Source organism: Pteropus medius, unplaced genomic scaffold (assembly GCF_902729225.1).
Source record: "Pteropus medius unplaced genomic scaffold, Ma_sr-lr_union100, whole genome shotgun sequence".
Classification (NCBI taxonomy): domain Eukaryota; kingdom Metazoa; phylum Chordata; class Mammalia; order Chiroptera; family Pteropodidae; genus Pteropus; species Pteropus medius.
Window position 1 is genome coordinate 2,333,076 of NW_024353517.1, and position 14,560 is coordinate 2,347,635.

Here is a 14,560-nt window from a genome sequence, read left to right on the forward strand (position 1 = left end):
ACAAGGGATGATGCATATCAACACTATGGTGCCAGCTGTGGAGACAGAGTTCTGTTAGTTGAGTTTAAGTCATGAAAAAGGAGCTTAACTTCTCAGTCAAGCTTCTTAACTCAATAATCCCTAATGTCCTCAGTAGGATAAAGGTTTCTAGGTCTGCGACACAATAATTACATGTTCTTGCTTTGAGAAAGGAGTGGATGTCCCTGCACAACCATCCCTTTCCCAGTGGTCCATGCGCTTTCTCTGAGGCACAGTTACTTCTGGAAGATCCTGATAAGGCCTTTATCAATGGCCTCACCTGCCCCATTTCCAAGTCACCATTTTCCCTGAAAAGTACTTGGAATGCATCTAGACAAGGCTGAGAAACAGGCACTTTTCCCTTAGTCTTAGCCTAACTTCCTCTCTGCCTGGAGCCTGGAAGGTATATCTGGACAGGGCAAAGCAGGACACTCTGCTGTGACCTCTCTGGCCACAGCCTCTCACCAGGGAGTGGTCACCTGTCATAAGCAATATTCAAAACCAGGAACCAAGGTGTGGTCTGAGTTCCGTTAAGCTCAAGGGTTTAGGGGTTCCTGGTGAGTCCCAAGAGAAGAATCCAGAAGAGAAGGATGAAAGGGGGGTGGCCTGCTTGGGGGGGACTCCTCCTCTGCCTCGATTTCAACCTTCTGCTTCAAGGTAAGATGGGAAAAAATAGAGAGGAAATGGAAATGCTGTTCTGGACAAAATCCAGAAGTCCTCTCATTCTTCAGAACCACAGCGTGTCTAAAATAGCTGGGTTAAGCATTTCCTTTCTCTGTAGTATCTATGTTTTGGTTTCCTTTGAGGACAGATGAAAACCTCATTTCACTGAGCAGTACACACAGCCTCTCTCTCATTTTCCTGCATAGGCATCTATCAAATTTTCTGTCCTACCATTTTACCATCTCTCTGATTCCACCCCTCTATAATGTCGAACTTTTTCTTTCTACCAAGATGTAGTAACTGTGAATTGGGTAGCTTGGTACTGTTGACAATCACATAACTCCTTTCCCATCTCACATGGGAAGATCTTGTAGAAGTGATGTGGAGGGAAAAGGACAATATTTGCTTCCCCTGGAATATCTTTCTCCTTAGTTTGGAGATGTATCTTATGAGTTAACTGGTATGGGGAGGTAGTGGAAGAGGCATGGGAAAGAACTTGCTGGGCTATAGTTACAGGAATAAGCACAGAGCCATCTGGGCTTGTGGTGCAGGTGAGGTGGCCAGAAGGGCTTTTACATTTTATTGCATAGCTTCACCAACCACGTGGTGGATGATCAATGAGATCTTCTCAAAATAATGATAAAAATGACTCCCAGAAATCTTAGAGGAATTCACTGAATTTGGGAAGGGTGCAGAGCACAGCACACAGGTAGTCAATAAATTCACATTGAATACACTTCTTTAAGTTTTCACATATTTCACATCACACTCATGTTTACTTCTCTTCAAACTTTTTCTTTCAGGAAATGAGAAAACATGGATGTGGGAAGGGAAAATTGAGAAACAAAATTTTAGGAAAATTTTGGTCAAGGACCAAAATCATAATAGAGCTAGAATCAAGAATCATAATAGAGCTAGAGAGAAAAAAGCATGGTCAGACAAGAGCCAGACCTTTAAGTGCATCTAAAGGTTACAACTATGGAAGGAATAGAGGGATTGTTTGCATATAAATTTGGGTAGGCTTTACATGGGAGCAAAGGCACAGGAAGAAAGGTCTGAACTCTGAGCCCTGAAAGGTCAGCTCTCCACATCAACTTCCACCATTTGCCTACCAGACCAACCCACTCTCCCTGACCCCTGGCAGGAAGAGCTTGGCCTTTGAGAGTCTTGACCCAAGAAGGAGGGGCTCACATGCCTTGCCCCATGTCTACATTTTCTTTCTCTGCAGAGAGGCTCTTAGCCCCAGCGCTGGCACTCCTCTCACTTAGGAAACACAAAAGCCCTATTTCTATCTCACGAGGTCTCTGTTCTCCACAGGAAGGGCAAACAGTTTCACCATCAACTGCTCAGGCTTTGACCAGCATGGGGTGGACCCTGCTGCTTTCCAGGTTATATTTAACCAGAAGGTCTTCCGTCCAGTCATCAACCACAGCATCCCCACTCAGGTCAACATCTCCTTTACTCTGTCGGCCATCCTGGAAGTGGTGAGTTCTTTCCATAGGCTGCTAATAAGGAACATAAAGTCTTTTTTTAATTTTTCTTTTTAATTTTTCAATTATAATTAGGATACAATATTATATTAGTTTCAGGTGTACAACATAGTGATTAGACATTTATTGAACTTATGAAGTAATCACTCTGATAAGTCTACTAACCATCGGATAACATGTACATATTGTAATGCATAGTTATTATAATACATAGTTATTACAATATTATTGACTATATTCCCTATGCTATACTTTCCATCCCAGTGACTATTTTGTAAATACCAATTTGTACTTCTTAATCTCTTCCCCTTTTTCATCCATTCCTCCAACCCTGCCCCCCATCTGGCAACCATCAAAATATTCTCTGTATCTATGAATTTGTTTCTGTTTTGTTTGTTCATTTATTTTTTTATTTTTTTGATTCCACATATAACTAAATTCTATGGTATTTGTCTTTCCCTGACTTAATTCACTTAGCATAATACCCTCCAGGTCCATCCATGTAGTTGCGGATGGCAAGATTTCATTCTTTTTTATGACTGGGTAATATTCCATTGTATATATGTACAACCTCTTCTTTATCTACTCATCTATTGATGGACACTTAGGTTGCTTCCGTGTCTTGGTTATTGTAAATAATGCTGCAATGAACATATGGATGTCTTTTCACATTAGTGTTTTGGGTTTCTTTGAATAAATACCCAGAAGTGGAATTACTGGGTCTTTTGTCTCTTATTATAACCTTTGTTTTAAAGTTTATTTTGTCTGGAATAAGTATTACTACCCAGATTTGTTTGTTTGTTTGTTTCCACTTTCATAAAATATCTTTTCCTACCTCTTTACTTTTAGACTATGTGTGTCTTTCAATCTGGAGTGAGTCTCTTGTAGATAGCATATATGATGGTCTTGTTTTCTTATCCATTCAGCCACCTTATGTCTTTTGATTGAAGCATTTAATCCGTTTACACTTAAAGTAATTGTTCCTAGTTATTGCCATTTTATTATTCATATTTTTTATTTCTTCTTCTCCTTCTCCTTCTCCTTCTCCTTCTCCTTCTTCTTCTTCTCCTTCTCTTCCTCCTCTTCCTCTTCCTACTTCTCCTCCTCCTCCTTCTTCTTGAAGTCCCTTCAACATTTCTTGTAATACTGATTTGATGGTGATGAACTCTTTTTGTTTCCTCTTGTCTGGGAAGCTCTTCATCTGTCCTTCAATTCTAAATAATAGCTTTGCTGGGTAGAGTAGTCTGGGTTGTAGGAGAGCAAGGAGTTTTTACCCTGTTAACTCAACATTGCGTTGGTCCAGTGGTGAGCAATGAGTCCCCTGAATGGATTTTGTACAAGTTAGATGTTCATCCTCTGGGGTAAAGAGATGTGAAAAGGACTACTGTCATGACATTTCTGCAGAGAACATTTGTCCTGCCTTATGGGAATATTCTATAAAAAAACATATTCCCACTGGGCTCCCATGATGTTTGTCCCCTACAATTTCCATGCAACCCACAGTTTTCTGACCTACCTTTTGGGACTTGTGATTAAAAAGCTGAACTGTCACATGGGACCACTTAGGAAACAAAGGCAGGAGGTAGACTAGGACCTGATTTCTTGGCATTAATAATCTTGAGTGGGGAATTTGTTTTTTATCAGGATGCCCAACTTCAGCTGCTGACATCACTTCTGTGGTTAAACTTGGTATGTAAGTTCAACTTTTTTCTATCTTTCTCCTTCCCCCTTTTTTCTGGCTTTGTTTGCAAAAAAAAAAAAAAAATCACATTTGTGAAATTAATATGCCCGAGGGAATGAACACATTCAACCAGAATGGGATCAATGCCAGGGACAAATAGTTGTCTAGGCTGCCGATCAACTTTGAAAGACATAGATGGAAAATACAAGAAGGAGGGCAGTAGAATTGGAAGCTTCTAAGGAAGCTTCAGGGCCCAAATGCATCCAGCCCCCAGCTTAATATTTCTCTGAGTGGAAAGTGAAAGCCAATAAGACTATGTTAGCTGGGGCGGTGGCGGGGGCCGGAGGGGGGGAATTATCACCAGGATGAGAAGAAGAATCAGAGTTCAGAAGAAAATGAGCTCAAAAAAAGCAACATGTATAACAATGTACATCGCATGATTCTATCTGTGCAAATAATAATGAATGATAAAATATGTATTAATTTTTTTCTAGAATGATACATAAGAAACTGTTAATAATTGGGAATATGGACTGAGTTGGAGTGAATTGAGGAGGGAGAAGATTGCTTTTTATATTATACCTTTCTGGAATGCTTTAAGTTTTGTTGTATACCCATAGTACATATATTTAGAAAAAAAAATACATACAAATGTATATATTTTTAAGGGAATGGAAAGGCAAAAGATGCTGACATAAACTAGCTCCAGGTTTCAGTCATAACCATCCCTCTGTGCCCTGTGCTCTAGACCTGGAATAACCCATTTATCAGCTGGGACCCAGAAGAATGTGGTCATATCAACAAACTCACTGTGACTACTGAGAACCTGTGGCTCCCAGACATCTTCATCAAGGAATTGTGGGTATCAGGGCTGGGAAAAGCTGGAGGGAAGGCTAGGGTAGTACAGGGCAATCTCGTTCCAAGTGGCCACTAAAAACTTATTTCAGAGAGGAGTATAATCATAGCTTATCAGCTTCTCCCCTAGAAATGGAAAAGTGGCGGACACAAACAATGGCAGAGTGGCCATAAAGAACAACATTGAGAAGCTCCATCTTAAGAAAGAAACTTAAACTGGTATGAAATCCAGAGCATTTGCCTCTCTTTTCTCCCGCCACCTAGCATGAATGTGGATCAGACCCCAGAAGGCCTCTCTGCATATGTGACTAATAGTGGTCACATTGCGTATAACAAATCAATGTGGGTAACCAGCATCTGTAGCCTGGACATCTTCTACTTCCCCTTTGACCAGCAGAACTGCACACTCACCTTTGGCTCTTTCCTCTACACAGGTGAGTGGCAGTGGGGCTTCTGGAATGGGGTAAAATAAAATCAACCAGTGGGACAGCCAAAAAGCACACATAGGCAAAGTCATTTTTAAAAAATGCATAAAAAGAGACATGGAGAATTTGATAATTGGAGGTGTATGGATGTTGAGGTGGGGAACTTAGGTAAGGACAAGACTTCCTGAGAAAACTTGGAAACAAAGGAGGCAATTGAGCAGCAAACAAGTGATGGTATAGGGCAATCTGGAAAAGGTAGCTGAAATAGTTCTCTAATTCATTGCTCTGAGCCCTGCGTAGAACAGATGTTGAACAGATATGTATTGAAGGAATGTTTATTTCCCCTGCAGTGGAAAACATGGTGTTGGGCATGGACAAGGAAGTGTGGGAGACAGCAGACACCTCACGTGACATCGTTCGCACACAAGGGGAGTGGGAGTTCCTTGGCATCAACAAGGCCACCCTGAAGATGTCTGTGGGCTCCAGTCTTTTTGACCAGATAATGTTCTATGTAAGGATAGAGATTCTGGCATGGCTGTCTGTCTCCTGGATCTCCATTATGGGAATCTTCTAAGTCCCAGAGCCTCTCGGTTTTTGCCCCAGGATTAGAAAGCCTCTGGATACTATAACCCTCACAAGCCCTTTTCTCTCCCAAGTTCCTCAAAGCAGCCCCTCTCCCTAAACCTGCCAGCTCTGGCCTAGGTTTTCTTTAGCGGTTATGGGGGAGTCTTGTCAGTCATATGAAAACTGCTCCTCATCATCCAGCCACAGAAAGAGCCCCTGTTGGGATGAGGACACCAAGGAAGGAAGGGGCTGGAACTAACCGTAGGTCTCCCTTTAGTCCTAGCTTCACCTGGCTCTCTGTTCTCTCCTCCCTGCCAGGTGGCCATCAGGCGCAGGCCCAGACTCTACATCATAAACCTTCTGGTGCCCAGTAGCTTTCTGGTTGCCATTGATGCCCTCAGCTTCTACCTGCCAGCAGACAGCAAGAATCGTGCCCCATTTAAGATTACTCTTCTGCTGGGCTACAATGTCTTCCTGATCATGATGAATAAACTACTCCCTGCCAGGGGCACCCCTCTCATCAGTATGTATCCCTACCCCAAATGTTGGGAAATGTGAAAAAAAAAAAAGGAGGCGGGGTGGGTGGGTGACCTGGCTAGACCTGCTGAGCAAATAAGGCAAAAAGAAGAAAGAACTCATCATAGAAAGAGTTCTCTGTGGGAGACAGTAGAAAGGGGAAGGGAGTGGTTCCTTTGGACCTACCTCACTCAGGAGTGCTCCCTACCCCCACACCAGGTATCTACTTTGCTCTGTGCCTGTCACTGATGGTGCTCAGCCTGCTGGAGACCATCTTCATCACCTACCTGCTGCACCTGGCCACCAGCCAGCCCCCACCCATGCCTCAGTGGCTCTACTCTCTGCTCCTCTACTGCACCAGCCCAAGGAAATGTTGCCCCACTATACTCTGGAAGGAGAATGTGGGTCCAGCGCTCACTCCCACTCACCTGCCTGGTAAGGGAAGTCAGTACTACCCACACTCTCTTAAATTCCCCAACCCTTCTCTTCTCTAATCCTGCCTCTCTCCCACTTCATGGCTGAGTCTCTGTCCTCTCCACAGGCCTGAAAGAGCTGAGCGAGTCAGTAGAGAAGGAGCTGGGACCCAGAGAGGCAGAGCTAAATAGGGGCTCAAGATTGACAAGGGCCCAGCTAACTGACCTGTGGGTGCAGTTCAGCCACATGATGGACACCTTCCTCTTCCGCCTCTACCTGCTTTTCTTGGCCTCCTCCATCATCACAGTCATTGTCCTCTGGAACACCTAGGAGTCGAGTTCTAACATGCCAGCACACCCCGGTGTCTGGTTTTCCTCAACTTCAACTGACCAGCCCAGACCCTGTTCCTCTGCTCCAATCTGCATACACAGTTTCACACGTGCCTGTGATCCCTGCTCCAGCCCTCCCTGGGCTTAAATAGAACCATCACCGACTCTCTCAGAAAAGAGCAATAGTTCCCCAGTAGAATGCAAAATGGTGCAGACATTTTGAAAAACAGTTTGGCAACTCCTCGAAGTGTTGAACAAAGAGTTCCTACATGACCTAGCAATTCCATTTTTACATATGCACCAAAGAGAAATAAAAGCATATGTCCACATAAAAACTTGTACTCAAATGTTCATAGCAGCACTATTCATAATAAATAGCTAAACAATGGAAACAAACGAAATGCCTATCAACTGATGAATGGATAAATAAAATGTTATATAGCCACACAATGGAATATTATTTGGCCATAAAAAGGAATGAAACACTGATACATGCTACAACATGGATAAGTCTTAGAAACATGCTAAGAAAAGCCAATCACAAAAATAAACAAATATTATATAATCTCACTTATATGAAATGTCCAGAATATGCTGATATGTAGATATAGAAAGTAAATTGATGGTTGCTTAGGACTCAGTGGGGAAAGGGGCAGGTGAATGAAGAATGACTGCTAATGGGTATAGGATTTGGGGGGAGATGATAAAAATGTTCTAAAATTGGACTGTGGTGATGATTACATAACTCTGTAACTATACTAAAAACCTTTGAATTTTATGGTTTAAATGGGTGAATTTTATGGTATGTAAATTATATCTCAAAAAAGGTGTTAAACAATAAATAAAATAAATAACCACCCCCCCACAAAAAATTCTCTCTGTCTACCACTTCCCTCTTGCTTATTCTCTCATCCACTGCTCCCCACTGCCATTTCCCTGACTCTCTGATTCCTGGATCCATATTTTCATCTTTTATCAGTGTCTTCCCTTATCCTCCACCATTGATGATTCACGAGGGGCTCATAGACCTCAGCTCTCCACTCACCTGTCAGCTCTTCCTGCTTCCTTGATGTTAACATCAGTACAGCTTCAGCTCAGAAAGAGCTTCTGCCATCTCTAACTATACAAAACCCTCACTGCCAGACCAGTTCACAGCTCCTTGATAAAAGATGGGGATTCAGACATTACACCTAAGACAAGTAGTTCCCAGAGCCTTGGACTATTTCACATGGGGATGAAGAAGGGTGGGGAAGTGCAATTAAAAGCAACAGCCCTGCTTCACTTTCTGCAACTGAAGATGAAATACAGGGCTAGGGTAGCTGATAACCTCTACTGGTCAGCTGACAGGTGGAGCTCATGTACATGCAGCATGTCATTGGGCTTAAATGAGAGTGCAGATTAGTCGTGACCAGAGGGAAAGCGGGGAGGGAGGAGACAGATAAGGGTAAAGGGGGTCAAATATATGGTGACGGAAGGAAATTTAACTTTGGGTGGTAAACACAATGCAATATACATATGATATATTATTGAATTGTACACTTGAAATCTATATAATTTTATTAATCAATGTCATCCCAATAAATTTAATAATAAATAGTGTTATTTATATTTTTAAAAAATAAGAATGCCAGTCATCTGGTCCCAAGAACAGCAGAATGGAATGAATGAATGAGTGAAGCATTCACTTATTCACTTATCCAATCTTTACTAAGTTTTTACATATATACTAAACACTTTTTCTAAGTGCTGAGGAAATGGTAATGAATAAGACAGGCAGGAAGAGACTGATTTTCTAAAGTAACCTAAATAAGATGATTTCATATACTGATAATTGTTCTGAAGAAAATAAAACAGGGCAATAGGACTGAGAATGACCCACAAATTAACCAGATATGCTAGGAAGGCCTCTCTAAGAAAGCGACATTTGTGCCAGCCCGGAAACGAATGATAAGGATGACATATGCCCTGGGGTGCCATATTGGTGTACCCATAAGAGAAGTTGGGATGAAACATAATAGGTACTACATTTATAGAAGAGATCTGGGTAGCCAGAATCTTTGAATGAGCAAGGTGAGAAATTGGAGGGAGAGTCTTCTGTTGGTTATTTTGTTGCTATTACATAATATTTAAGAATTGTGAGGGTAAGCATTTCTAATCTACTTAAAGGGTTTAGAATAGTATCTTTCAAATAGTTTTGATCACATAATATATTTTACTAACCCATGCATACGGTCTCGCTCAAAAAAGAAGTGGTGATAATACAGAATTGAAAAACAACAAAATTAAAAGTTGCAACAAACATTGCTAGAAGTACATATGGATTTGCTTACTATATCTTACGTAAGAGAATATGAGTTTGCATGTGTCTTTTTAGTTATAGAATAATGCCCCAAAATTTTAAATAGGTAATATTCTTATTACACTTATCTTGATATTATATTACAAGTTATTTAGCTTGTACTCTGAAAGTACATTACCATGTCATGTCACTACACAACCAGATTTGGGGGGAATTTATATATACCCACTTTAACAACAAGAAATAGAGACTCAAACCACAAAGCAAAACTACTTTTGATGAAAATATGTATCACAACATCCTGAAGAGGAAGTCAAACAATTCAGGTGTCATTGACGAGATGATGGGTAATGAAACAAAGCTAGCAGTTTATTACTAAAAAGCATAAGTAGCAGCTTGACCATTTCAGGTCAATGCTGCTGATGCACTGATAATAAAAGCCCTCGAAATTGAGAAAATTCCAGTAGTCCCCACGTCTGCCTGCAAACAGGAGCGTTGTGACTTTCCCAGAGGCTCTGGGGTCTTAGTAGAATGCCAGATTGGAATACTGAGGATGTTCAGGTAACATGCAAATTTTAGCTTACAAATGCCTTATTTTAGCAATCTTGAATTAGCATGTCCTTAGTGACAAGTAAAACTGAAAGGAAATCCTGAAGAAAGGACTTGGATTTGTTAGCCCTTCGGGAGGCCCTCACCATCCTCAGGTGGGAACCCTGCTCAGGACCCTCTGGGATCGTTTATGACCTTAGAACCTTAGGATGTGCAAAAGAGCATACTATGTATACTGTACCTACATTATCCATGTTTTCCTGATGAAAATTTGGACACATTGCCAGACTTTTTTTCTGATTTTTAAAGTCAATTATAGGAACAGCCTTATAAAAACCTGTAAATAAAATTGCATTCATAGACTTAGTGAGTTGCCTTTATCATAAAACAAAGTTACATGAAAATAAATATGAACATTGCAAAGGAAACAAAGAACACATCAACTAACATGTACCTGTAATTTTCATCATTGATCTACTGTTGAAGTGGATGAGTTGGTGAACTATTATTCTATTTGTCCTTGTTGAGCAAGAACTCTGCTTGTTTAACTATTAATGGGTCTGCAGTTAAATGGAGACATGATGACTTCTACAGTTTTCCTAAAAAGTTTAGGTCCTTCCTTGGCTTGGACGTAGAAGTTATTTTAATAAAAATAGCCATCATTTACTGAGTACCTCCTATATGCCAAGCCTGTTAAATTCATTATCTCATTTGATCCTCACAACAGTTCTATGAAGTGGATATTAACATTATTCCCAGTTAACAGATAAGAACATCAAAGTAGAAAGAAGATTCTTCAAGAGAATCAAACAGCAAGTAAATGGTAGAACTATTTTGAACCCAATTTTGTCTAACTCTTAATCTTATGTTTTAACACATCTAGGTCATTGCCAAAGAATGCAGAAATAATAATTCTTGAATATGAAAAACTAGGCATTGGACTATGAATCCAGAATTATCTCTGTCAAAGGACTCTCCCATCTCATTCTATTTGATAACTCTTAAACTCAAGGTGTTAGCTTTCACTGGGGCCACCATCAGCATTTGGACTTTGCAGAGCTCCATGATTTCCTTGCCTCTCACTGGGACCCTCAGAAACTGGCTTGTTCACACATATACAAATGAATGCATGTATAACTGCTGAAATCTGAATAAGCTCTATGGAGTGTACTGCTTAAAGATAATTTTCAGAAAAAAAGCAAAATCATGACTCTCATACAAATATAAAAACAAATATATATTAAAGAATTGATTGAAGTCATAGGATGTGACAGAACCAGGCAGCTGTTAAAACTGGTTCAAAGGATAAGTAAAAAAAACCCCACAAATTTATATGGAATCGTATTGAATGTATTGAATTGTAAAGAGAGGCAATTTTTCCACAGGAGGAAGAAAGTCTACTGAACTCTACAGGACAAGATAGAGTTTGGATACTGAAGATATTGAACTTTTATCTAAGCCCTGTATTCCCAAAAAATAGTGATGAATAAGAAATCTCCTCAGTCTTTTGCTTTTTGAAATCCTCATCCTTTTGTGTTCCAGGAAATGGCTGACTGCAAAGAACTGCCTTTTCCCATATGACTTAGATAAGACCTACCATCCACTCTTTCTCATGACTTCCATAGGACTCAACAAATGCCTTCCTTGTTTACCTATAACAAAGCCTAACACTAACTTTTCCCCTAATTTCTGAATCTGCTGACAAGACTAGACATAGATCCTCTAACTCCTGGTTCTTTGTCACATGAACTATTAACTGAGATTAAAATTTTTTACCCTCTAAAAATGTCTGGACACTGAGATCACCCCTATTACAAAACAATCCCAACTGTAAATAACTTGTCTACTTCTCACTTCAGAAAAAAAAGTCTCCTATAACTTGTCTATTTCTCACTTCAGAAAAAAAGTCTAAGGCAAAACCACCCTGCCAAGGTTCTCTGAACTACGGAGTTGGGTGATGTTCCTATTGCAATAGGGTGAATAAAATTAATCTTCTTAATAGTTTGATCTTTGTCTTTGACATTATCTATCAGTTACCTGCAGTTTTAAAAGAGCTGCAACATAGTTCAAAGACAAAGAACAGGGCTAGAAGCAGACAACTGAGAAAAGTTTCTATAGACAATGCATAGTATCTCATTGAAGTACAAATATTTTTTCTATAATCTTCTCCCTTTTGATCAAAAATAATCTCAAAGGAAGATTATTCTTCATTATGAAATGAGGCTGGTGTCATAACATTAAGCTTCACTATTTACATTGGTGCAACAAGAGTGGTAATTTGCCATTTAAGCCTTCTTAAGTTTGCTTTGCTAAAAGTTTTCAAAAACTCAAATTTGACTTTTAAAATCTTCTTGAGGCTAGGTAGCCACACCAAGAACTCACCACCAGGGTTCACCTGTCGGACGCATTGGGTGAATTCCTCTCTTCTTCAAGTCCCCCCAAATATCCTACACTTCCTGGGTCTGGCAGAAAGGGATCTTACCCACCTAGAAGGTGGAAACTCTATAAGCGGGATACCAGCCAATTTTCTTGGAAGAATTTGTAAGCATTGGCTCCACAAATTTGACCTTAGTTCCATAGAAGTGTCTGACCATATTTGATTAAATGAGTGACATTCTTAACTATAACATTCCAGGCAATGCCTTGCTTGCATAACCAATGTTTCCTACTATGCCCTGGTTCAAGGGAAGGCAGACTCTTATTAAATCTATCCCAATAACTATATTGTTATGAAAACATTATAATTATATTGTCATGAAATTAAGACCATTCGGTAAGAGTTTCCAAATTTTGGAGGGATCAGGCAAGGAGAATGGTATCACTTACAAATGTTTCATTTCAGTTTATAAAAGCAGAGTCTTAAAAAAAGCAGTTGTAATATAACTCATAAGTTGTTATGAGTTATGGATAGCTTAAGAGGAAAGATAAAAGGGCTTTGTTAAATATCCAGAAAATAGAATATTACAAAAACATCAACAATAGTTCAAACAAAAACCGTAATCATCCCTTATGTATGATTCATTCAGTCTTATGTAATTAATTCTTATTCCACTGGGTCTTGGGCTAGCAGTTTCATAAACCCATTGGCTTCTCAACAAAAGTTCTAGAAATCCTGACTCATTCCACTAGTATGGGTTCAAAGTTGTTTAAATGATGCCATCAGAAGCCTACACCATGAAGTATTTGGCATAGTTCTTTTCCACAGAATTTTGAGACATTCTTTTGTTGAAGACAAAGCACTCTGGCCTGCAGTTGATTGTCAGATTTTCAAGAAAAAACTATCTGGAGATGATGAAATATTTTAAATGGCTGTAGTTCACTTTACTAGCTTCTTACTGATAATTTTCAAAAGTGAAAGATCTGATAAAAATCTATTACAAAACTATGAAGATAACAAGGAGATTTGGTTGTTTCTGTGGCATGCAAAGTGAGATGATGAAGTCAACCCCTAAAAAAGTTTTGAACAAAATAATTATAAGCATTATGATTAACTATTTTCAAGAAGACACATCTAATTTATAAAAACAGATGAACATAAGCTTTACAAAGAAAAAATATTGAGACATAACATATAATCATCCTGACTTTATATATCATGAATATAACTAAGCTTGTTATAAGACTATACCAGGAACATATCAAGAATATCATGTAAAGAGATTCAGTAAGTCTTGTGTAACTCCTAAACACCTGTTTATGAGTTATATTAATTAAACTACAGTTTAACTATATCTGTATGTTAATTAAACTTCCGTTAAACAACAGATCAGTGATATGAATTCCAAGTCGAAACGTGGAAGATGCTAGGTTCAAATTTTAAAAGAAAAATGTAATCATAGTTATATTAAAAAGAAATAATGACTGAAATTATGACCAAAGGCTCCAACTACATGACTAAGAGCTCTGCTGCCCTCTCCTGGAGGCGAACACCCCATGGTTCAGTTCTGGCTCAAAGGAAAGAGGACACACGCAGAACTTCTAGACTTACTTTTGCTTTTTCTTCCTTCCTTCCTCTCTGGCTTAGCAGACCAGGGGAGGAGCTTACAAGGGGTTACAGAGCCTAACAGTAGTAATACTGCCCCAAAAGAGAAAATATAATTTTAGCATTAAGATCACATTTTCTGGAGCCAGACAACCTGGGTTCGCCTTCCAGCTCTGCTTCTTACTAGCTCTGTGACCTTGACAAATTTCTTAGCATCCCTTAGCCTCTGTTTCCTCATCTAAAGAGTAGGGAGACTAACAGTTCTAGCTTTATAAGGTTAATTTGAGGATTAATTCTTACAAATGTTGTGGAACCACGCACTAAGTAAATGTTAGCTGTTATTACAAAATGAAAAAAAAGCAAAAATATATAAACTTAAATGTTTAATAACAAGTGTTTTAATTTAGAAATGAGCTAAACATCCAATAAATATTCATTAACGCAATTTAGTCTCAATGTAGAGTTTTAGGTTACCTAAACTTTTTAGAAATCGTCTTCAAGCAGACATACTACAAAACACATTTGAAATTAAATTTTCGATAACATAAAATAATAAAATAATTACTGTCAGAATAATTAATCAGTTTGGTTAAACACAAATCTATATTTTTTCATAATCTTAAAAATTAAATAGAATACTAGCTTATTTAATCACTAAATCTGCACGGATTTGGAAGGACATACTCAAGTAGAATACAAATATGAGCTTGTAGTATACTTAATACTGACAAATCAAAGAAAATAGCACTTTTTAACTTTTTATTAAACCAGATTA

The 14,560-nt window shown here is 39.0% G+C and overlaps 1 protein-coding gene across 1 annotated transcript; it reads left to right on the forward strand.

The window, feature by feature from the left end:
- Positions 1-608: 608 nt before the first annotated feature.
- LOC120592922 (5-hydroxytryptamine receptor 3C-like) lies at positions 609-6,956 on the forward strand. Its single transcript, XM_039850638.1, has 9 exons — positions 609-675; positions 1,999-2,165; positions 3,816-3,860; positions 4,601-4,710; positions 4,972-5,141; positions 5,483-5,643; positions 6,015-6,219; positions 6,432-6,647; positions 6,754-6,956. The coding sequence occupies exons 1-9, from the start codon at positions 609-611 to the stop codon at positions 6,954-6,956; spliced, it is 1,344 nt and encodes a 447-aa protein (XP_039706572.1).
- The last annotated feature ends 7,604 nt before the right edge of the window (positions 6,957-14,560 follow it).